Genomic DNA, 25,387 nt, shown 5'->3' with positions numbered 1-25,387 from the left:
AAATATACGGTAAATATAAACGACAAATAAAAACAAAAGATCAGAAAAAAGTATCAAAACAAAATGTGGAAAAAGCTATATGCAGTGAACCAAACCGGTCGAAGAACTGCTAGCCTGGCAGAGCTGAGCTGTGCCGGGTTTCAAGCACAACGGCTGATCAGCGGCTATACCACAGCGGTGAGTGAACAATGACAGCATTCACCGTGCACTTGATAAAATCACCTATGTACGTTGCTTGTTTAGTAGGTTTGAATATTTTTGCCAAAATCTCACATGTCGCAAATTATTTGTGAAAATAGAATGAAGAGGAAGAGGACGCGTTATTTAAAAAACTTACGAGATGATAATGACTTGTGTTCGTTCAAAACTTTCGGTTCATTCGTAAATTTTAAGCAATAAATTATCATTTAAGAATTAATAATCAAAAGAAGGTGAAGTAGGTATTTACAATAAGTTGTTGCAAATTCCATTAACACAGTTCAATAGGTTAAGGTAGGTAGGTAAAGTAATAATAGAAAAATGCCCCGATGTCGTTTCGTTGATTGTGTGCTTAAAACGGTGTTTCTTAACGGAAATTATTCCCCATTTATTGCTGGAATTTTAGTAACACGTAAATTCTTGCTCAGTGCAAAACGAAATAATTATAAGACCAAACGCGATTGCTCTTATTTTAAAAGTGTAAAATATTTATTATAATATTACTTTAAAATTATTAAATAATATGATATAAAAAGTGTTTTTGATCGCTTTATCTCGTTCTTATGTTTATGTGGCTGTTTTGGTTCAGAAGCAAAAATATTGTCCCACGAAAAAGCTTTGTCTGAATTTGAGCAGAGAAGAATTTTAGCAAGGAGAGGGAGAGACCTTACAGTGCGAGAGATTACATCAGAATTAAAGAGAAGCAAAACTGTGTTTGGCGTTACTTCCATTTGAATAAAAAGGACGGATGTGCCAAGAGAAGTGGTAGAAAACCAGAACTTAGTGCTAGAGATATTCGGGATATCACACGTTTACCTATAAATGAATAAATAAATTAAATATCCCTGCTGAAATTAAACACGCTCTTAATTTGGAAGCTACTATTCATTGTTGGCAAGAAATTTTGCAAGCGGTTTCTAGTCTAGAATATGTAAAACGGGTACCTAAACCTTAATTAACCACACAACAAAATCAGGCCAGATGGATGTTTACAAAAAAGTTCCAATTTTGGGTAAATAAATAGAAAAGAGTAATTTTATCCGATAAAAAAAACAAAAACTCAATCTGGACGGACCAGATGGTTCCTAAATGTATTGATATGATAAATGGAAGCAAAAGCAGGAGAGATTGGCGCTTAATTTCGAAAGGGGCTCTTTCATGGTTTGGACAGCCAATAGTGTCAAAGGCAAAACGTCCATATGTTTCATATCTACAAAAATGAATAGGGTCAACTATATAAGAACATCTAGATGAAATACTTATTCCTTTTTTGATTATAATATAATTAAGATGAGAAGTGGATTTTTAAGCATAACAAGCAACAAAAGAGTTTTTGGATGCGCAAAAAGTACTTATTTTAGAATGGTCTGCCTGCAGCCCTGAACTTAACCTAATCAAAAATGTATGGGCAATACTTTCTCAATCGGTTTTCAAAAATGGAAGACAGTTTGATAGCGCTAACAGCCTTAGAAGTGTGATTAATGTCGAATGGTCAAAAAATTCATCAAAATATTACAAAAAACTTAATCAAATCGATGCATCGAAGACTTTAACAAGTTATAATTAAATGAGCATCCAAAACAAAGGACTAACTCCGAATTATAAACTAACCCCAAGAACCAATGTTCTGTAAGAAGCCAACGTAGCCGCTGGATCTTTATTCGCTGCGCTATGTCTATGTCGTCGTAAAGCTCATATAGCTCATCGTTCCATCGTCTGCGATATTCGCCGTTGCCAACGTGCAAAGGTCCAAAAATTTCCGCAGAATCTTTCTCTCAAACACTCTAAGCGTCGCTTCATCGGATGTTGTCATCGTCCGCGCCATACGTTAAGACAGGCATGATGAGAGCCTTGTAGAATGTTAGTTTTGTTCGTCGAGAGAGGACTTTGCTACTCATTTACCTACTTAGTCCAAAGTAGCACTTGTTGGGAAGAGAGATTCTACGTTGGATTTCAAGGCTGACATTGTTATCGGTGTTAATACTGGTTCCTTAATAAACGAAGTCTTTACAACCTCGAAATCATAACTGTGAACACTACTTCGTTTTGTCCTCGTTCACCACCAGACCCAGTGAACTTTTATTAACAAAAGTATAATTAATTTATTTACATAAATTACATAATTTACATAAAACACAATTATAAATAATCATTGATAGTCAGAAAAAATTTGGAGCCACTTTCATAAGAATAATTACACATAACCGTCAAAAGAAAACGAAAAAAGTTGTGAGCTGTTTGCTTCACCCAATATATAATAAATATGGAAAATAATAGAAAAGTAAATAGAAAGAAAAGAATTGTTTGTAAACAAAAAACGAAAAAAAAATTAGAAGAGACTTTAAAATTATGTCAGCACAACAGCTGATTCTTCTTTGCATTATCTCTATTGTGCTTTGTTGTACCAAACAGCTGATTAGCGCTTATGCTAAATTGTTTACCACAGTATGGTGAAAAGTGCAGCGTACTAAAGCTTTTATTTTTACCCAGTAATATACGGAATATCAAAAGGCGTTCAACTTCATATAAATTTATACTAAATAAAAAAAAAATATTTGTCAAGCGGATTAAATGAGCTTTAAGTAACAAGACTATATTTAAAAGCAAATTTAAAAAATGTATTGTATATGCAAACAATGAAGTAAATTAAATAAGCAAAAGAAACGATACAAAGTTGTATCACTTGAGTATTTAAATTTTTCAGACCTCTTTATCACTGCTTGACTTAAAAGAAGCCAAAATATAATCTGCGAAATTGGTTTTAATACATGTGAACATATAGATGTATACATAAGTACACTTACTCGTATGTATGTACGAATAGATATGAGATGCGATCAGTGCACTGAACTCAGCGGGCAGTGTGATTATTATTATTGTTGTTTTTGCTTAGCTACTCTGTGTTTGCATCTGAACAATTATTATTATTTGTTTATTTATCCCTTGCATAATAAATGCGACGCGTGTGCGAATATTACACATTTAAAAATTAAAGAAAAAGGAAAGCAAAAGCAAGTCTCATTTTGGATAAAAATAAATATAGATTGCGGACCAGAAGAATTTTGCAACAGTCCAGTGCCGCTCAGCGCAATTCAAGAGAAGGGTTACCCGCTTATTTTATTAAGGGGCCAGATACCTGTAAACGGTCATATTTTCTCTGATTTTCATTAAAGTTATTTAAAATGAAGTGCTGACGTCATTTTTCAAAATTGGCATTAAAATAATATACATTTTTTTTTTATTTCATTTATGCAGCTGGGCTTCTCAATCGGCTGGCATTGTAGCATCAGCGTCAGTGACCTGAATACGAAAAACCAAAAATTTTTTTGTTTACTAATTTAATAATTTCTATATGAATTAAAAAAAAAAATTGAAAAAAGACCGAATTAAATTCTTCAAACAAAAAAAAAAATAATTTTAGGGCGAATTTTCCTACTATTTTTTCGTCGAAAAAATGGTTTTTGGAAAAATTTTCGAATTGTAAATTCACATAGAAAGTAATATCATAAAAAAGGATATGTGCAAAATTTCAGGGAGATCGGTCAATGACTTTTCGAGTTATCGTGTACCCCAATTCGAAAAATATAGTTTTGAGAAAAACACGTCTAAAGTCGGCAACGTAACTATACCTCTCCCAGCGCTCGATCGCAAAGAATAGAGTCGTCACGGTTGACGATCTATAATATAAGAAATACTTGAATTTACGTTCTAAAAATTGTTTGACATATTCTTAAAGGATTATATTAACATTTTATGAATAAAAAAAATTTTAAATAACTCAAATTTGTATTAAAAAAAAATTAAGTGGCTTCCAAAATAAGTTACGATGGAGTTAAAAAATTAGTTTGAGTATAAATTTCCCTTTTTATAGGTAAAGAAATAGAAGGTATTCATTTGGAAAGTCGATTTTCTTTCTTTGAATCCTTCTGTATCAGAAAACTGATTTCATTTAAAAAAAAATTATACAGATGGCTCACCCAGCGTTTGGAATTTGAACTCTTAGTTCATGTTTTTTTATTTTTTAGCTGAAAGTAGATTCGTGTTGTCTCAGAAATTTATTCCATGGTTAGGTATTTACAAAATGGGTCACTTTTCGCAGCAAAAAAGTCAGAAAATATGTAAAGGTTGTTTTTTTTAGTGGTGAAGAACTTTTCTTCGCCAATGATTTGAAAGTTTGTTTTGAGGTTAGTTTGCATGCCAATTCAATATGAATAGACTCACGCCGGAAAAGCATTTGACACTTTTAGAAATTTATTATAAAAAAATAGCAGTGTCAATTAGCTATAATAATCCACAATCCGTTGTTGAAACGTCATTACATTCAGAAAGAGTTCCAGTTTGCTCAGCATTGACCACCCTAATGATTTATTTATATTGCTTCCTCTGGGATTAAAACATTTTTCTTGATTTATTTTCATTTAAGTTTCTCTGCATCTAAAGAACACCCTTTATATATACTTATAATATACTAGGTGTGACTATTAAATAATTACTTTAGAGAACGCAAAAGTTTCAGCTCAGGGTGAAGATACTCGACCGTGTATTTATATAAAAAATAAAATATACAAAGCCTTATTGCATTCTCAGGTCAACATTTTTAGTATGGCCTAATCGGAGAAAGCAACAAAAACAACTAAAATGCTTACCTTACATAGAGTAAGTTCTGAACAGTAATATTTTAACTTGATCACGACAATGCCGTTTTAATGCTTTTGTAGAAAGTCTAAAAGAATTAATTTGTTAGATATTTAAATGCTTCGAGAAGGTCCAGTAGAATAATTTTCGGGAAGATTTCACTAATTCTACTCTCAGACAAAATTGAATTGAATAATTGTAAAATTTTTTGAATTCTTAAAAGAAACCACCATATGGACCCATCCTGTATTTAAATGCATACACCAGGATGGTTAAAAAAATTCTTCCTGATGCTACCCGCAAAATTTGTTACCGATATATATACATATGTATATGTATATCTTTATTTACTATTTACACGTATACAATTTTTCCAGATGGATATTATTTAATCCCCTCTCTTAACTTCTCTTCCTAAGTGTTAAAGAAATGATATCCTATGCATTATTTAAAAAACAAAAAATTAATTTTTATTATAATGAGTCTAAAATTTAATAAATATTTAAGAATTAAAAAAAAAAAATACTTCACAGTTTCTTTTTTGTATCGTTTTTTTTTTTTGTTTCAAATATTTATAAAGAGAAATTCAATAATATCGATCTGTAAACATTTTATACCAAATTTACCGGAAGGTGCATTTTTCACCGTGCTAATCCAATGGCAATTTTCAAAGCGTTGGCGGCACGGGTAAATATTAAATAAAAAAATTTATAAATAATTAGAAATATAGGTGAGTGATTCTATGTGCCGCGAGCCAAGTATTTTGGACATTGCAGTTAATTTTTCTACAAATGTTTCTATTTGTGGGTTGGAGTATAAAAAGTAGTAAGCTGAAAGAACATTGAGATTTATTATATTAAATGCTGATAATTTGGTATAGAGTTTTAAAATAAAATTTTCGGTTTGATTCTTTTTAACATTTTTGTTATTTCCGTTTAATTCTTAACGATGGAATATACTTTTTAATTTTTTTTCGTTTTTGGAAGAAGATTTTACATTTTTTTTTAATTTTTTATTTTTTTATATATTTTTTAATAACATTTTATTATTGACCTTGGAAAAAGATTTATTATTTTTTTTAATAAGATTTTATTATTTATTTTGGAATAAAATTTTAAATATATATTTTTTTGAATAATATTTTATTATTTATTTTGGGATAAGGTTTTATATATATAGTTTTTTAACAACATTTTATTATTGATTTTGGAAAAATATTTTTTTTTTTTAATAAGATTTTATTATTTATTTTGGAATACAATTTTATATATATTTTTTTAAATAACATTTTATTATTTATTTTGGAATAAGGTTTTATATATATTTTTTTAATAAAATTTTAGTATTGAGTTTGAAAAAAGGTTTATTATTTTTTTTTTTTAAGATTTTGTATTTTTTTGCATAAGATTTTGTTATTTATTTTGGAATAAGATTTTATTTTTTATTTTGGAATAAGATTTAATTATTTATTTTGGAATAAGCTTTTATTTTTTATTTTGGAATAAGATTTAATTTTTTTTTTAAATAAGGTGTCATTATTTATTCCGGAATAGGATTTTATATTTAGTTTTTTTTTTTGGTTACGATTTTATTTATTTTGGAATATATTTGTATTTTTGTTTTTTTTTGGAATAAGATTTTATATACATGAAAAAATTGGCGACAAATTTCTTTGCCATTTTTGTAAAATACACCTTTAAATTTACTTTCTTATTTTTACATTATTGAGACTATGCTTATGGTAGTAAACCTTGAAAGTTGCTGAATGGGATCCCTATAATATTTTGAGTTGAAATTCAAATACGTACAGCAAATCAGTGACATGGAAAAGCTCGGAAGGTTTTTTTTTGGCTTGATCTTGAGCCATATAAATTTGAGTACCTTGGGCGCTTCATGAATGATAAATGGGAATTCAATGGAAATTAAATGCCGCATTATAATGGCTACAACTCTTCATAAATACAGCAGTGCTCTAAGAAAACCATGATTGGAATCTAAAAGTGCGCCTTGTGTGATGTTATGGCATGGCAACTTATGTGGTATGGAAACTTGGGCGATGAAAGTTCCCTATAATGATTCGAAATGTGGATACTAAGAAGACTACGGAAAATTCCGTGGACCGACCGTATCTCCAACTTTGAAGTACTTCGAAGATTAAATAGCAAAAAAGGGCTTTAACCGTTTGAGTGCTAAGCGATTTTCTTTAATACATACGAAAATTGCGAAGATATAGAGGATATAGTAGTAAATATGTTATTTTCAAGGTCATCCCCCATGTTATTCTCGTCTTCGTCGGAACTATCACTAAAAATGCGCATCCTCCGGGTAGTAATCACTCTAATTTCACTTAAACTCGAATCACTATCATAGTCCATTTCATTGTCGGAATCCGGTATCGTATCTTCCACGTCAGTAAATTCTTCACTACTAGACATGGTCAGGAATTATTTTCAAAATATCGATATTGAACGAAAAATAAAAATTGTTTTTAACGGTCTCAACTAATTTATACTTTTATATGACATAAATTTTTGATAAATATCGCAAAATAATATTCAACACGTTCCTAGCCGAACGCCAAATGCACAGTGATGCAATCGTCGCTATAGCGACGCGCCGCAAATTTGGAGTAATTAGTTATCGTCGCTATATCGACGAATCGCACTCAAACGGTTAAAGATGCAATAAACGCAGAAAAACTACCTACTGTGCCACATATGCCGAAATTATAAGTAAAGGGTGATCAGATTTGAGATATATTTTAAAATAGGTTTTTTTGTTTTTGACAAATCACGCATGAATACTGCCAAACTAAATACATTATTTTGTTCAGTATTCTTACTAAAGGTATTCACGCGATACTGACCGAAGTCCTTCAGCGAGCGATTCAAAATTGGTGTTTGCTGATGGCCGAACTACACCGCATTTACTTCCCACATTGAAAGGGATTATTCCTTAAAAATTAATGTACACAACAATAATAAAGATTGTCCAATCAATTTGAATTTTCGTTATTTTAATTCAATTTAAAATCCGACAACTGTAAATTCATCACTCTTTATAATCACCTGCAGCTTATACTATAAGGAAAAATTTAAGCCAGACGAGGCATCGGAAGAAAGAAGTTATCATGGCTGCGGAATATATGTCAAGATATTGGAGCGCAAAATATTGCTCGTATTTTGGAGTGACCCGTAGAAAGAGACACTTTTTCAAATATTAGAAAAAAATTATAGATTTGTATTTACACATTTTATTGTAAACATTAGCTTTTAACCAATATAAAATAAAATTTATTTTATAGTATAATAATTTATTTTATACATTTATTTTATAATATATTTTATAAATTTTATTTTAAATTTTTACTTACAAGAAGAACAAGAGCTTTAGTCAAATAGATGTAGTGGTTTTTGTGGCCAATTCTAATACAGACTCCCTAGATAATGGCTCTGAAAACGTTGCAGAGTGATAAGAGCAAACATCATTTCATCGAACTTTCTTAACTCCTGAATTTCCCAATGGCATTTCTCCACTTGCAGGCCGCTTACCCGTTGCTGCTGTAACTTGCCAGAACCCCTTTGACATATCTTTCCACAACTTTGATAATTTTTATCTTTCACATTTTTGAAATGAGAAACCAACTCTAATGTGAACGAACACTTAGGTTATAGTGATTTGTTTACAGAAGTGAAAAGCTTTTTGAACTTAGGAACGGCCCGAACAAAAACGCCCACTTTGTTGGGCAGATGGGAAAAGAGCCTTCTTAAACTAAAAACCATATATTACAAAAAATATATTGTACATACATCTGCACATTTCTTTTAGACCGAGCAACAACTCAACTCGCTCATGCACCGCAATGCTCCGGAGCGCACAGACCCCGAATGGCTGAATGCAAAGGAATATAAATCAATACCTGGGCCGTCGAAAATAGGATTTTTCCTTAGTTTTCTACCGGGAGGTTAGTTCTTTGTCATAATTTCTCAGTCGATTTTCTAACAAACTGAAATTTAAAAATTTTCCTAACTTCCATTATACGGAAATAATTTACATATCTAGTAATTTATTATTTTATTTATTATTTGCTTTACTAAAATTGTAGGTGAACTCCATAATTTAAATTATGTCGATATGAATAAAAAACTACGCAATAGATATGGTGATCTTTTCCTCCTGAAGGGTATGTTTGGTCGGCATGACACCGTTTTCACTTATAATGCTGAGGATTTCGAGATGGTTTATCGCATCGAAGGCATTTGGCCGATACGTGAGGCATTAATGACCTTCGATTATTATCGTAAAGTCAAGCGACCAGATTTCTTTAAGGGCTGCAGCGGACTTGTAACAGAGTAAAATGCCGTATTCCTTTTTAGTTTTTTAATTACTCCTTCCTTCTTAATGATTTTGTTTTAAATCTGTTTTCTTCAATAGACATGGCAGCAGTTGGGGGGATATGCGTACTAAAATTAATCCAGTTATGATGAAATCGGCAAGCATACGAAGTGCCCTGCCAGAACTGGACAGAATCACTATGGAATTCGTAGATAAGTTAATTAACTGTTATTGCCTTTTCTATTTTGTTTTCTTAATACTTTCTTCCATCGACATATTTTTCTTCACAGGTTTGAAACGTGCCGAGATCCCATCACAGGTCTACTGAAAATGGACTTAGAGTATGAACTAAAAATGTGGGCCTTTGAGTCGGTCTCCTACGTTGCATTAAACAAACGTCTAAATTTGATTAATGGAAATGCTAGCAAAGATGCGATAACTTTATCCCAGATGATGACTCTTTTTCTCAACCTAAGTGTTAAATACGATATGACACCATCACTGTGGAAGTATTTTGAGACTCCCGGTTTCAAGAAATTAATGGACGCTTATAACAACATTACCGAGATCACCTCGAAATATGTTGACGAAGCCATATGTCGCATCGAAGCGGAAGGTGAAACGGAGCCGAAGAGCGTACTTGCGAAATTGCTGGGTATCGATAAACATTATGCCGTAGTGATGGCCATAGATATGTTAACCTCCGGCATGGATACGGTTTGTATAACTACCATACTTAGGTTAAGTCAGGTTGCGGTGGTGTCACTGAAGGTGCTAACTTAGACTTGGGTAACCACTGAGATACCACTTGCCCAAGTCCCCTATAATTCAAAATTTCTTCATAAACTCTGAAATATTGTGAATGGCTGCGGATGCTAAGTCTGCTAGACATCCAAAAAAGTGAGAGTTTACACAGCGATGTTGTATTCTGACAAGAGTTCGGCAGTGGCATAGAAACTACTCAATGCCTTTAATACCGCTCTCGTTCCTGTAGCTACGACAGAAGTAAATACAAGTGAATCTCATACGTTTCACATGTGTTCCCACTAGGCAGTTCCCGGTGATTATATCAACTACTGTACTAACAGAAATGCGGTCTAGAAGCCAAGCCCTTCTACACCTGATCTTTCCAACATAGAGAGAAGGCCTTCTCTTCCTCTGCTACCACCAGCTGGTACTGCATCGAATACCTTTAGAGCCGGAGCATTTGTATTCATTCGGACGATATGGCTGAGCCAACGAAGCCGTTGGTCTTTATTTACTGCGCTTTGTCGACGTAAAGCTCATACTCCGATACTCGCCGTCGTTAATGCTCAAGCGTTCAAAAATCCTTTGCAGAAACAAATAATCCAAGGGACGCCTCACCGTATGTTGTTATAACCAGTTACTTACATTCCTTTCTAAAACGGATCGATTACGTTCCGTTTCAGCCAAGACCTGGAGGCGTCGATTCGGTCTACATCGATCCATAGCGCAAATTCATGTGGCACTCATACATCGAGTTGCTTCTTGAGACCAGTCTTATGCAAATGGTTCAAACGATTTCCTCGCTAATTTTCACTACTTGGGCCATGAAGTAAGTGCTCACATGTTGGTCAGGGTACACAACTTCTACGATTTTATCGACACTTTGAGGATTGGCCTACCAGAACGTAATTTATTTCGGTGTCGATGGTACCGGAATGGAATGGTTGAGGTCATTCTAGCCTTTGCATTAGAAAATATTTTTTTTTTTCGTCTCCGACTTTTATCCTTGGTCGTGGGTGTACTGAATAATTGATCGAATTTTCTCTGTGTTTACCTTAATTTTGGAAAGCTATAGCAAAGAACTGCCACCTGCAAGCGCAAAGCTCTCAAAGACCTTGTTTTTAGGCATATTTCATCTGTGTATTGCCTTAAAATATGCCCGAAGTACGGGGTTGTCCATATAGTGGTGTATTTTCAAAAATTCAAAAAAGGTTTCCAAAAATAAAGAAGAGCTGTCACTGTCAAAATATCATGTGAAAAACCGCTATATGGACTACCCTGTATATATAGAGAACTATGGCTGCCCGGCGACATTTAGCGCAAAACATTCAGCCATTCTTACTTCACGTACGGCCGCCGTAGCCGAATGGGTTGGTGCGCGACTACCATTCGGAGTTCACAGAGACAACGTTGGTTCGAGTCTCGGTGAAAACACCAAAATTAAGAAAAACATTTTTCTTGTAGCGGTCGCCCCTCGGCAGGCAATGGCAAACCTCCGAGTGTATTTCTGCCATAAAAAAGCTCCTCACAAAAATATCTGCCGTTCGGAGTCGGCTTGAAACTGTAGGTCCCTCCATTGGTGTAACAACATCAAGGCGCACACCACAAATAGGAGGAGGAGCTCGGCTAAACACCCAATTATATGTATATAATATAAAACTCGGAACATTTTTTAATGCACTTCAATTTACTTGCAGACCGCATCCACTTTCTTGACAGTACTATATCACATTGCACGAAATCCCGACAAACAGACGGCACTACGACGTGAACTCATGGACGTAATGCCCGATCCAAAAACTCCGCTGACTCCTGAGAACACCAGGAATTTGCCATACTTACGGGCGTGCATAAAAGAAGGGCAACGCATTACGCCCATCGCTCCAGGCAATCTGCGCACTGTACCAAAAGATGTTGTGCTTTCAGGTTATCGCATTCCCTGCGGCACCTCCATTCACATGGGCAATATGGCTCTATGCAATAGCGAAAAATATTATCCACGATTTAAGGAGTTCATACCGGAACGTTGGCTAAAATCGGGTGAAAATGTTTGTCCTGAATTGCGCAGCAGTAATCCATTTATTTACGCACCTTTCGGTTTTGGGCCGCGTACGTGTGTCGGCAAGCGCGTTGCGGAAATGGAAATGGAAACGTGCTTGGCGCGTCTACTGCGGATATATAAAGTGTCATGGGCATCGCCGGAGGATATGCAGTATATAAGTAATTTAATAATGACACCAAAACCACCTTTGAAATTCAGATTTATGCCACTCGAAGAGGCGGATTGTGCAATTGGTAGTTTATCCTTATAATAAGCAATGTTTTCTTATTTTTATCCAACCCATAAGTGATAAAGTAATAAAATAATTAACAATTTGAACACAATTTTTATTGTATTTATTTTATTTCTTTACTTACACCAAATTACTTAGCGATAATAATTTGTAATTATTTACATATGTGTATAATTTATTCAATGAAACTTTTTTGCTTAGAAGTTGAAAAATCGAAAGCCAATGAATTTGCAGCCTTATTACATCCTTTCATTATTTAATGTATTGGAACATAAGAGGCATAAACTGTTCTAAGCGACTCCAGGAACTTTTGTGAAATGTGAAAATAAATACTCTTTAGAAGAGGGCGCTCAATTACATTACCGATGATATCAAAGATAAAGCACTGTGAAAAAAGGACTTCTATTTTGTAAGGATATTTATTTTGTCCCATTTCTCATCCTAACATCCACAGAGAATCGGATCAACCAAATTAAACGATCTGTGCCCAAAACGAAGAAAACTCTTTCTTTCACTTAAATAAGAATCAAGCTATACTTTACACGAACGAATAAAGTGCAAACTAAGTCTTGATACTTGTTTAATTATTATGATTCCTCTAACATAGTTCCACAAGTCTACGGCTGGGAGAATAAAGCAGACTGCGCATATCGCGTTGCCACTACTCGGCTCTCAGTGAGTTCAGCTGTTGTGCTGGAACAACTGCCGAGGTTTTTAAAGAAAATTTTTGGCTAGTTTACGAAAAAATTTTTCATTCTATTCTCTCCTCTATTATCTCCCTTTTTTCTACACTAACCCAACTTAACTTTTCATTTTTGCTTACTAAAGCTGACTATTTTGACACCATTTCGTCAGTTTTCTCACTCATCTCACGTTCTTTTTCAACTTCATTTTCTACAATATCTTATTATTTAATACCGGCTTAGTTTGCAAGTAAAATTACTCAAACTTTAATGTGCATAATAGGTAAAAAAACTCTTATCAAGCTTACAGGAATATCTGCTAAATGCACCTGATGCGGATATAAAGCCATGGAGTACAGCATACAAAATTTTCTTAAAAAAAATGGTGAGACAGCGAGCCCCATCAGTCGAATGCCCAATCATGCTTAATCGAATTGTAGAGACCGAGGGTCGAAAGAGTAGAAGACCTAACAAATTCCAGTCGTATCGGCGTCAGAGATAATGGAAGTGTGCAAGAAAATCGGAGATCGAAAAGCACCAGGCCCGGATGGCATACCAAATATGTCTCTTAAGGCGGCTACACGCTTGCGTCCAGAAATACTTGCTGCCGTACTGTAAAAAAGCTTGAACGGAGGGGTTTTTTTCTAAACCGTTGAAATTAATTTGCATTACTTTTAATTGCATTAATTGCATTACAATTAATTGCAACGACTTGTGTTGTTACCAAAAGGGAAAGGAGCAGTCAGTGATCCATCCACATACCGGCCGATTTGCTTACTGGACACAACAAGCAAAATACTGGAACATATTATCAGTAATAGACTAGTCCCTAGTGGAAAAAGGAGCTTTGTATACCATGCAATTTGGCTTTTGAAAAAACCGATCAACGTTTGATGCAATTAGTATGGTTGTCAGTACGGCTGTTAAGGCAATAAAGGAAGGAGCTGGCGTTGGGGCACCAAAAAATACGTGCGGTAACCACACTAGATGTGAAAACCCCTTTAAATCGACCAGTTGGTCGCTCATCTTGATTAGCCTTCGCGAAATGGGCATCTCGCCGTCTCTTTTCAGGATATTAAAAAGTTACTTCTCTGATAGGGAACTTAGATATGAAAGCAGTGCTGGAACAAAACTTTTTAAAGTTGCTGCTGGCATACCACAGGTATCAGTCTTAGCCCTGTTTTATGGAATTTCATGTACAACAAGGTCCTTCGTATACCAGTACTCAGGGAAGTAAAAATAATAGGCTTTACGGATGACATAGCAATATTGACGGTGACTAAGAACATACAAGAAGTAGCGCACATAACAAACGAAGCGATAAAACAGGTGAAAGAATGATTATATCAAGCAGGGCTGGCACTGGCAGAGCACAAAACGGAGGCGGTTCTGATAACAAGCCTCAAAAAAGTCAAAAATATGAAAATCAGAGTGGGAGAGCAAACTATATCTCAATCGGCGCTGAAGTACCTAGGTGTCATGATGGACTGTCGACTAAATTTTAAGGCGCATATTGACTACGCGATAGAGAAAATGGCGAGCATACAAGCCGCATTCTCAAGGATCCTACCTAATAGAGGTGGCCCAAAGTCAACCAGGCGAAAACTGCTGGAGAACGTAGCTACTTCAGTCCGACTGTATACAGCCTAAGTCTGGGCAAATGCAGTGTAGCTGAAGGGAAACAGACAAAACTTACGCTCTGTATATAGGCTAAGTGCTCTAAGGGTATGTTGTGGCTACAGGACCATATCGGATGACGCTGCGTTTGTCATAGCTGGCATGATACCAGCGGATATACTCGCGAGCGAAATGAAGCGAGTAATGGAGCGATGAGTTTTTATGAGACATAGACATAGCGCAGCGAATAAAGATCCAGCGGTTACGCTGGCTGGGTCATGTCGTCCGAATGGATAAAAACGATCCGACTTTAAAAGTATTCGACGCGCTACCAGCTGGTGGTAGTAGAGGAAGAGGAAGGCCTCCTTTGCGTTGGAAATATCAGATGGAGAAGAGCTTGGCTTCACTTGGTGTTTCCAACTTTCAACAGTTAGCACTTGGGCAAAATTGCGGTTATCACGTCATTTAAGAAAAAGAAGTAGTCACCTTGTAAGTATATATTTAAGTTAATAATAAATTTTACTATTTGTTCTATTTTATTTATTATACAGTGTGTTTTTTTTAGAGGTTAGGTTTTCAAGTTGGCACTACCTTTTTCGTAGATGGTCTTTCTGACAGCTGTCACTTGATTTATGCTCAGTTTGGTTTGCCATTTCATAATGAATAGACTTACACCTGAACAACGTTTGCAAATCGTGCAAATTTATTACGAAAATAATGGTTCGGTTCGCACGACGCATCGCGCGCTGCGTTCGATTAACCATGGATCGATTTCGCACCACGTTTGCTCTAGTGGATAATACGCATCCTCAGAGACGTCGTACAGTGCGCACCGAAGACGCAGCGCAATAGCTGTGGAGCAGAGTATCGAAGAAGACCCGAATGAGTCCATCCGCCATCGCGCGCAGCAATTGGAGATGTGCCCATCCACTTTATGGAAGATTTTGCGGAAGGATCTTGGTTTGCGGGCTTACAAAATCCAACTCGTGCAAGAATTGAAGCCGAACGACCATCAAGCGCGTGGCACGTTCGGTGAATGGGCCCAAAACGAGATGGCCACCGATCCCGATTTTCACAAGAAAATTTTCTTCAGCGATGAAGTTCACTTTTGGTTGAATGGGTATGTCAATAAGTAAAATTGTCGCATTCGGAGTGAACATAATCCACAAGCCATTGATGAGACGCCGTTACATCCTCAAAAAGTCACTGTTTGGTGTGCTCTATGGGCAGAGGGAATCATTGGTCCATATTTCTTTAAAAATGAAGCCGGCCATAATGGTACAGTCTTTTTCGTGCCTGAATTGGACGATGTTGATGTGGACGACCTTTGATTCCAACAAGACGGCGCTACATGCCATACAGCCAACGCAACAATCGATTTATTGAAGGAAACTTTTGGTGAGCGCATTATCTCGCGCCGTGGACCTGTGGCGTGGCCTCCAAGATCGTGCGATATAACACCACTGGACTATTTCTTGTGGGGCTATGTGAAGTCGCTTGTCTACGCAGATAAGCCCGAGACGATTGACGTCTTGGAAGAGAATATTCGGCGCGTTATTGCTGACATGCGGCCCCAATTGCTGCAAAAAGTGGTCGAAAATTGGGTCTCTCGGCTGGAATTTATTCGAGCCAGCCGCGGCGGCCACTTGCCCGAAATCATTTTTAAAACATAATGGCAAACCCTTATCTTTATAATAAAGCTAAATTCTTGGCCATAACATTAAATTATATACGTTTTATTTCATCTTGAAAACCTAACCTCTAAAAAAACACCCTTTATATTCGTCAATAAATAAATTTTAGTATTTTTGGCGTATTTTATTGAGTGTCGCTTTCTTCTGTGGCATTAGTGGTGGGCACGATGTCAGAATGTGTTTAGGGGCTTCATCAACCAACAAGTGTAATTTACAATGCCCTGTTAGAAACCCCGTGTGATTCTACAATTATTCTTATTTAATTATCTACAATCTTTAAAACCGTTTAGATTAAAGCTACGCTATTTACCTATGAAATGAGACTTTTTTTTTTAATTTCAAACGTTTATTAATAAAAAATGGTTACAAATTTAATCTTAAAAATAATAGCCATTGCTAGCGACACATTTTTCCCATCTCTTACGCAATTTGTGGATGCCGCGCCAAAAAAATTGGCCGTCTTTGGCCGCAAACCAATTATCGAGCCATTTTTTGGCTTCTTCGTGAGAATTGAAGCGCTGCTCGGTAAGTGCGTGGCCCATCGATGCAAACAAATGATAATCGGAAGGCGCCAAGTCTGGTGAGTAAGCCGTATGCACCAGCGGTTCCCATTCGTACGTCTCCACCGATTCCCGGGTCGCTCTTGTTCGATGTGGCGGTGCATTGTCACATTGTCAGTTCATGCGGCACCCATCTTCCGACCTTTAAAATCATGCCCATGTCTTTCAAACGTTTGAAAATGATTTTTTGGGTCACTCCCAACTGCTCTGCCATCATTTCTTGCGTTTGACCGTCATCTTCATCCAACAATGCTTGCAATTCGGCGTCCTCAAACTTTTTCGGTGGCCGGCCACGGTTCTCGTTCTTCACGCTAAAATCACCACTTCGGAATTTTTCAAACCACCTTAAGGACTGTGCTCTACTTAGAGCATGTCCACCATAAGCTTCTATAAGCATTTGATGAGCTTGAGAAGCGTTTTTCTTCAATTGATAACAGAAAATCAACGATGTCCGCAAATCGTAGTTTGAAGGTACAAAACATTTTTTACCGACATTTTAAGATCATTTTTAAGAGCGACAAAAATGCATTGTTGTATGAAACGTAACAAACAATGAACTGAATATTGTTGACAAATGGCAAACGAAAAAAACAAGACATTTGGGAGGGTTTAAAAATACTCCTCGCGACATCTATGGACCAATAGCTGAAAGTCTCATTTCATAGAGGTATCTACCGTACTTACCATTGGTTTTGGTTGCGATAAATGCGGTAGATTGTTCCAGTTTGATCTTCTTTGTCTTTAGAGGAGAAGCTACTCTCCCTCCTTTCCTACCTAATTTATCTGCCCTTAATTTGCCACAGCTTAAAGACACTTAAAACCCACAACGGTAGCAGACCTTATGGAGAGCCAGTAGCGATTATACTTTAAAATGCACTTAAAACAAGTTAAATTATTAATTGCTTATTAGTATCCTTTTATGTATACAAGATACAATGGTACAACGCTCCTAAAAAACGAATAAGAGTAGTTAATCATAAAAAATAAAAAATAAAAAAAGTAAAAAAAGTCGTTCCCAGAAATTATTATTTTTTATTTTTTCAAGTCAAAAAAAGATTAATTGAAATATTTCTTGTTCTTTACTAAAATTTAAAATAAACGCGTCCTTTTATGTATGCACATAAGTATTTCTTGCAGTGTATGTGCTAAAGGTACCTTTCCCTTCAATGCGTAAAGATCTTTGCAATTCTCTGTATTGGCAATCCATTGCATCCCAATTCCATACGAGCGATGCTCTTCCATTCTAATTCTTCTTCTGCAGCATTCCCATTTTACACGAATTTTAATGGTATTTCTTTTGTTACTTTCTCCATGCAGTGCACAGCTTTTACTTAAGTTTAACGCAGTGCGACGGAAGAGTTCAGTGCCACTGCAACCACTGGTGGACGCATATCAACCAAAATCCAATTCAAAGTGTGTGTGTGTGTGTGTATATATATAGAACCAATTGATCTCAAAATAAAAGAAGAAATAAATTGCCTTCGGCTAAGCTATGGTTTTTGTTAAATTGAATCGTTTATGCCGCTCCCTGCAAACGCCTAATGTTTTACCACGGCTGTGTATTCTACCTTCTTCGTACGCAAGGTCGCTGACTACACATAAAGCGACGCTGCAGCAGCAGGTAAATAAGTATTTATTTGAGTACAACTGCACTCCAATGGCTATGCGAAAAGAATAAAAAGAGCTAAAATGGGAGTAAAAAAAGCTGCTACTTATCAGTGAGCGCATAACGTGCGTATTGTTTGCGGATTTCGGTATATTTAATTTGTTCGTTGAGTGACGGGTGCATTGAACCTTTTCGCGCACAACAATAAAATTAATGCGCTTATTAATGAACACATTTGAAATACTTTCGCAAAATTTTATTTTTGAAATCGCTTTATTCATATCCAATAAGAGACGGTTCGATGTTGAAATGGAGGGTGTTTTCGAGCTATGCAACAATTACGGCAATATTCTGCTGCTAATACTCAGTTCATTTTTGTAGTCACCTGTAGTATTGTGAAAGGTTTCTTTTGTTTTTGCATAGAATGTGATATTTGAAAGAGTTAAAAGAAAGTGTGGAATAAGTTGATGACGAAAAACAATAAAAAGTGTTTGGCAACTCTATTATAGAAAAAACGGCGCCAAATTTACCAAACAATTTCCAAGTTGTTGCATCTTTGCTCGTAGGGGGGTTTAACAATTTAATTAAACTCAGGGATAAAATATGGGAATTTATTTCACCATATTTGTTGAAATCAAAAGATAATGAAAGTGTACGCTTCACATAACAAAATGGCAAAAGAATTTTCAGCTTACAGATCCGGTTTTGTATACGTATTTAAGGTGGTAATTTTTTTTTTAACCTTTTTATGGGAATTTTGATATCCTTGCGGAATTAATCCCTGCCATCTCAATGGTACACAATGATTTCAATGTTCAGTTTTGTCAAACGCTTCCTGGCTGAACTGAGTAATAAAAATACCTGACTCGCTTAGAATGGCAATTCACTCATTCCGAAAATTTCTGTCTAAGTTTATCTCTGCACATAGACAGATATCATACATCTCCCATCGGCACAGAATGCGTGGTTTTACAGGCATATATTTCACTGCCTATACTTTCTGGTGCCTTCGAGCCATTTGTGTACCAGTGCGGGTAACTCTCCTGGAGTTTTCTTTCAAGTGCAGGTCTACTACAGTTGAACTTATCGTCCAGTTCTATTCTGAACATCTATTCAAATTTGATGACTTTAGTGATATCATAAGGGAGAGCTGCAGCCTCAGTTATTCCATGGTTTTAGTTGACATCAGTTTCCCTCTCACGATTCCTTTCTATGGTACGCTTGACTGATTGCTGAATAACTGTATGAAGTGGTGTCAGCTCAAGCACTACCTCCATCGCAGCTGTAGCGCAGATCCGCATAGTCCCAGTAATGCATACGCATGCTAAGCGCTGAAACTTAGTTAGCGCTCCCGCAATGTCGAGAGAGTAGCTCTCGATACCCAAGAGACCGCGCCATGTGTTAATATCATGATGCACATCCATCTCATGATTCATGGGCTCTAGTCCCTGGATTTCCCCGCCATCCAGGACCAAAAACAAACTCTTTTCCTGGTGAAAATAATAATAGCTCTTTTGGAAGGTCCAGACCCATTCCAGCACACCATCTCTTCGTCAGGTTTAAAGCTCTTTGCAGTATGTCGCTCCCCTGTTAGCACCCCTTATTTGTTTGTAGCTGGGTAGTACTGTCCGCTGCTACGCTTTTAGCTATCCTTGTCTGTAGGCGGGACTCTATCCATGTGGAGATGGGTCTATCCACGTTTCTCGTCTCTTGTGCACGATGTATCCCTGAGTGAGAGGCACTGTCGAAGCCCTTCGATGTCAAGGAAGGCACATGCAACTGTTTGCACACAGTCAAAGGCAGATCTGATACATCGCAGTGTCCGCAGACCTTTCTGCCCTGAAATAATCCTAATTAGCTACCAGCGCCGTTTTACTACCACTGTTCTCGTGAGATGTGATATCCTGTTCCTTTTTTTTCTAAGTCAGATCCATTTTATGAGATCCAGGTATAGCAGCAAATTCTTTATCTCAATGCCTGAGATCTCATTAATTTGCTGTAAGAAAGGCTTACCGAAAGAGCGAAGTTGTGCCCTAGCTAGCCCTGAACATTCAAATAAGTAGTGGAAAAGACTTTCCTTCACCCCTTCCGTTTGACAGCATCTGCAGATGGGATTGAAAGGAAGGTTGAGTCTGGCTGCATGATCGCCTACCTTTCCAATGACCTGTAAGGGTTGCAGTGATGCGTGAAATGATTGGTCGAGAGCATCCTAATCCCTATCTTAGACCCGCCAGTGTAGATTTCAATATCGTATCTTTCAATCACCTTCCTTTTGTCCCATTCGGCTCTCGGTGGAAAGCGTAACGTAGCGTTTGAGTAGCGAGGGTCTCTGTAGGAGGATCTTGCTGTGACAGTACGATCTTGTTGTCCAGCTTTCCAATTGACTAATAGTATGGTAATAGATGAGTTAGTACATTGAGCGCTTCAGTAGGACTGGTGCTAAGCGCTCTTGTGGTTAAGATACACGCTGTTTTTTGTATCTTATTCAGCTTGGTTTGGTTGTATTTCTTTTCTATTGCGGACCACCAGACTAGTGCCGCATATGTTAGTATTGGCCTTACAATGGCTGTGTAAGACCAATTGGATACCCCATTTTTTACCCAACAATCTCTTACACCCATAAAGTGCTATATTCGCTTTCTTTACCCTGTACTCTACGTTGAACCTCCAGCTGAGTTTGGGACTTTGGAAGTAGTTTGAAATAAATTGTGCCACAAGGAGGGAAAATAATATACATTGATTTTGATTTGTGTGTTCCAACACTACTTTTATTCCAATTGTGTTGCTAAATTCATTGAATCTGCCTTTTTCACTTCCACTTGAGCGTAATAAGATCAGTATCTCTTATGTTTTTTTACTTGTAGATTAAATTAGCAGATAAAGACATAGAGGAGGAATGGGCGAATGCAAAGGAGTACAAAGAAATACCAGGACCATCCAGTATTGGATTAATGATGGACTTCTTACCAGGCGGTAAATTATTATTACAACTAATTAAACATAAAAGTGAAAAAATAATTTCAAAAACCATTTAGGCAAGTTATATGGTGCGAATTTTTTACAAATGTATACAGAACTGCGCAAACGCTATGGCGACTTGTTCATTTTACGCGGCTCTTTCGGACGTGACGATCTGATTTGTACTTTCAATCCAATTGATTTCGAAAAGGTGTATCGAACGGAAGGTGTTTGGCCGATACGTGAAGGACTAGGCAGCATTAAATACTATCGACAAGTAAAGAATCCAAACGCATATTCTGGTGTCTTTGGCTTAGTGGCAGAGTGAGTAGCGCAGTATAGTACAAAAACGTATAGGAAAATATTGTACTAGTGTGCAAGAATGGAGAATATTTTTTTTCTGTTTTATTTAATCAAAAACATTTTCATCTTTTTTCAGACAAGGTGAACGTTGGTTCAGAATACGCCAGAAGATCAATCCGATTATGATGAAAGTGCAGAGTATGCGCGAGGAATTGCCGGAAATCGATTGCATTGCAAAGGAATTGGTGGATAAGTAGGTTATAATAAAGCAGTTAACAAATTTAGGTACTTTTTTATAGGAACAGCAAATCAACTGAATATATAATACTGAAAATGTCATACATTACGAGAAAATAATTTCTTTAGAAGAAAGAGGTTTCAAAATGTTAACCTGTTATACTGACGGGTTATGCGTCTTCGGTAGCCTACCCTGAAATCTTGTGACAAATATTTGATAGAATATTTTGGTCTTCGGCCGCCGTACCCGAATGGATTGGTGCGTCACTACCATTCGGAATTCACAGAGAGAACGTAGGTTCGAATCTCGGTGAAACACCAAAATTAAGAAAATCATTTTTCTAATAGCGGTCACTCTCGGTAGGCAATGGCAAACCTCCGAGTATATTTCTGTCATGGAAAAGCTTCTCATAAAAAATATCTGCCGTTCGGAGTCGCCTTGAAACTGTAGGTCCCCCCATTTGTGGAACAACATCAAGACGCACACCACACATAGAAGGAGAAGCTCGGCCAAACACCCAAAAAGGGTGTACGCGGCAATTATATATATATATATATATATATATATATATATATATATATATATATATATATATATATATATATAATTGCAAAGTGTCTGCCCTATCTCCTCGATAGCCTGGGCTGCTGGCGTAGACCTTCTTTTTCACGTGGCCTCAAAGAAAAAAGTCACAAGATGTTAAATCACAAGGTCTTGGTGGCCAATTGTGATCACCTATTCGAGAGATGGACCGTAAAAGATCAATGGTTTCGTTGCTTGTGTGGCCGTCTCGTTGAAAATAAACATTATCCCGATCAATACCAGCCAATTCTGGCCATAAAAAATCGTTAATCATCTCTCGATAGCGCAATCCATTCATTCGTAACACCTGTTATTGAGAAACCCTGTATTTTTTTTACGATTTCTGGTGTTGTTGCTGTTTTTGGATGTGACGTGGATCGCCTAAAGGCTTGTACGACCACGTTTAAGTTCAGCCACCCATCTTTTTACTGTACAAATTGATGCCGAAAAGTCCTTATACACTTTGAAAATTCGTTCATAAATTTCCTTTGTTTCTAAACCTTCCAAAAATAAAAATCGGTACTAAATGGCTTGTAATCAAAAAATGAATTGACAGATTGAAACTTCACATACGTTCATAAGAAGAGTGTACCAACACAACAAAAAAAAACAAAATTAGGTTAGTAGCAACGCCTTCTCTTATCGAACCGCAAAACTTATTGAACAACCTGGAGAAGCTATATGACTGCATGAGCTCATGAAAGAAAATTACAAATTAAAATCATTTTGTTTTGGTCTCTGCTTGCTTAATTTTGTGCATAAATAATAGTTTAACCGAGTTGGAATGTTCTTTTTTAACTCTTTTACACGAAACTACGACCAATATTAACTTTTTTGATATTTCATTGTATTTACATAGAATCGACGTGGTTCGGGATCCAAAGACTGGCATGTTGACCACTGACCTTGTTAAGGAACTACGCATGTGGTCCTTTGAGTCCGTTTGTTATGTGGCGCTAAATTCACGACTACATCTCGTCAGTGGCAAGGCAGATGCCGACGCGTTGCGTATGTCTGACACCATGGCGGCGTTTTTGCAGTCCACTTACGAGCACGATATTGCGCCATCGATATGGATTTACTACCAGACGTCCAGTTTTAAGCGCCTAATGCGAATGCATGATGATCTCACTGAAATTACCAGAAAGTTTGTTGACACCGCGCTGGAACGCATCGAAGCGGAGGGCAACAAAGAGGCGAGTGGTATGTTTGAAAAACTTTTACGTGTCGATAAGAATATAGCTGTGGTAATGGCGATAGATATGATGTTTGGCGGATTGGATACGGTAAAAATAATTGACTACTAAATCTATTAGCTAACTTTTTTGTAAATATTTATTAAATTTTTTTATTCCAGACCTCCTCCACAGTAATAATAGCACTCTATTTGCTTGCAAAAAATCCAGAGAAACAAGACATTTTGCGTGAAGAATTGCGCACACTACTTCCAACCACTGATACTCCATTGAACGCACAGAACTTAAAAAATATACCCTATCTGCGAGCTTGCATCAAAGAGTCGATGCGCATAACGCCAATTGTATCGGGTACTATGCGACAGACTGGTCGCGATTTGGTGCTCTCTGGCTACAAGGTGCCCAAAGGCACCGGCGTGAATATGAGAAATATGGAAGTATGCAACTCGGAAAAGTTTTTTCCACGTTGTAGCGAATACATACCGGAGCGTTGGTTGAAAATGCCCAAAAATGTGGCGCGTCCTGTCGATGATGCCAAGTCACAGAATCCTTTTGTGTACTTGCCATTCGGTTTTGGGCCACGCACTTGCATTGGCAGACGTTTGGCCGAGTTGGAATTGGAAGTGTTGCTGGCACGAATGCTGCGTAAATACAAAATCAGCTGGACCGATGAGCAAAATGGTTTGCAGTATGTCAGCAATATAGTTTTGGCGCCATGCGGGGAAATGAAATTCAAGTTCGATGAGGTGGAGTAGGGTCGCATTCGTGCTGCTAATATTTGTACTTTGAACTCTTTTTGATTTTAATGTCGCTTTAAAATTTTGTATACCTGTAAAAGTTAACTTGAATAACAAAAACTATAATAGAAAGAAGCGTTATGACTTGGTTATTAGAGGTGTGGCATTTAAGGGGACAGATACCTGTAAAATTTCGATTTTTTTTTCCAAAAATGTTAAAATAACCCTTTTTTGAATATGTCAAAAAAATTTTAGAATGTAAATTTAAGTATTTCTTATATTATAGATCGTTAACCGTGACGACTCTATTCTTTGCGTTCGAGCGCTGGGAGAGGTATAGTTACATTGTATAGTATTCAAACTTTAGACGCGTTTTTCTCGAAACTATATTTTTCGAATTGGCGTACACGATAACTCGAAAAGCTATGTACTGATCTCTCTTAAATTTTGCACACATCTTTTTTTATGATATTACTTTCTATGTGAATTTACAAGTTTTCGAAAATTTTTCGAAGCAAAAATAGTAGGAAAATTCGCTCAAAACTCATTTTTTTTTGCATTTCATTCCGCGATTTTGTTTTTCATTTTGTTTGGTGCGGTTTATGGGCCGGAGGCATCATTGGGCCGTATTTTTTCCAAAATGAGGCTGGTCAGGCTGTTACTGTGAATAGTGTTCGCTATCGTGAGATGATAACGAACATTTTATGGCCCGAATTGGAAGATAACGGATGTGGACGATATGTGGTTTCAACAGGACGGTGCCACTTGTCACACAGCTAACGAAACAATGGCTCTTTTGAGCGAAAAATTTGATGGCCGAATAATCTCACGTCGCGGCGATGTCAATTGGCCGCCAAGACCATGTGATTTGACACCGTTGGACTTTTTGCTTTGAGGTTATTTGAAAGAAAAGGTGTACTTCGATAAGCCAGCAACAATTCAAAAGCAAAAGGATGAGATAATTCGGCACATTAACGGCATAGAACCTCAATTATGCCTCAGCG

The 25,387-nt window shown here is 36.6% G+C and overlaps 2 protein-coding genes across 3 annotated transcripts; both read left to right on the top strand.

Moving 5' to 3' along the window:
• LOC129246161 (cytochrome P450 12b1, mitochondrial-like) lies at positions 1-12,300 on the top strand. Of its 2 annotated transcripts, none has more exons than XM_054884733.1 (6): positions 1-177; positions 8,662-8,797; positions 8,939-9,185; positions 9,268-9,384; positions 9,459-9,885; positions 11,613-12,300. In XM_054884733.1, the coding sequence occupies exons 1-6, from the start codon at positions 64-66 to the stop codon at positions 12,225-12,227; spliced, it is 1,656 nt and encodes a 551-aa protein (XP_054740708.1). In that variant the 5' UTR covers positions 1-63; the 3' UTR covers positions 12,228-12,300. The 2 variants fall into 2 exon arrangements, with proteins under 2 accessions (XP_054740708.1, XP_054740709.1); XM_054884734.1 differs by lacking the exon at positions 1-177 and adding an exon at positions 2,867-2,968.
• A 5,802-nt stretch (positions 12,301-18,102) lies between these two features.
• On the top strand, positions 18,103-24,512 carry LOC129246151 (probable cytochrome P450 12b2, mitochondrial). Its single transcript, XM_054884721.1, has 6 exons — positions 18,103-18,384; positions 21,234-21,342; positions 21,405-21,651; positions 21,767-21,883; positions 23,310-23,736; positions 23,808-24,512. The coding sequence occupies exons 1-6, from the start codon at positions 18,256-18,258 to the stop codon at positions 24,399-24,401; spliced, it is 1,623 nt and encodes a 540-aa protein (XP_054740696.1). The 5' UTR covers positions 18,103-18,255; the 3' UTR covers positions 24,402-24,512.
• Positions 24,513-25,387: the final 875 nt, after the last annotated feature.

Source organism: Anastrepha obliqua, chromosome 4 (assembly GCF_027943255.1).
Source record: "Anastrepha obliqua isolate idAnaObli1 chromosome 4, idAnaObli1_1.0, whole genome shotgun sequence".
Lineage (NCBI taxonomy): Eukaryota > Metazoa > Arthropoda > Insecta > Diptera > Tephritidae > Anastrepha > Anastrepha obliqua.
The sequence above is the reverse complement of the archived record's forward strand: the minus strand, read 5'-3'. Positions and strand labels throughout refer to the sequence as shown.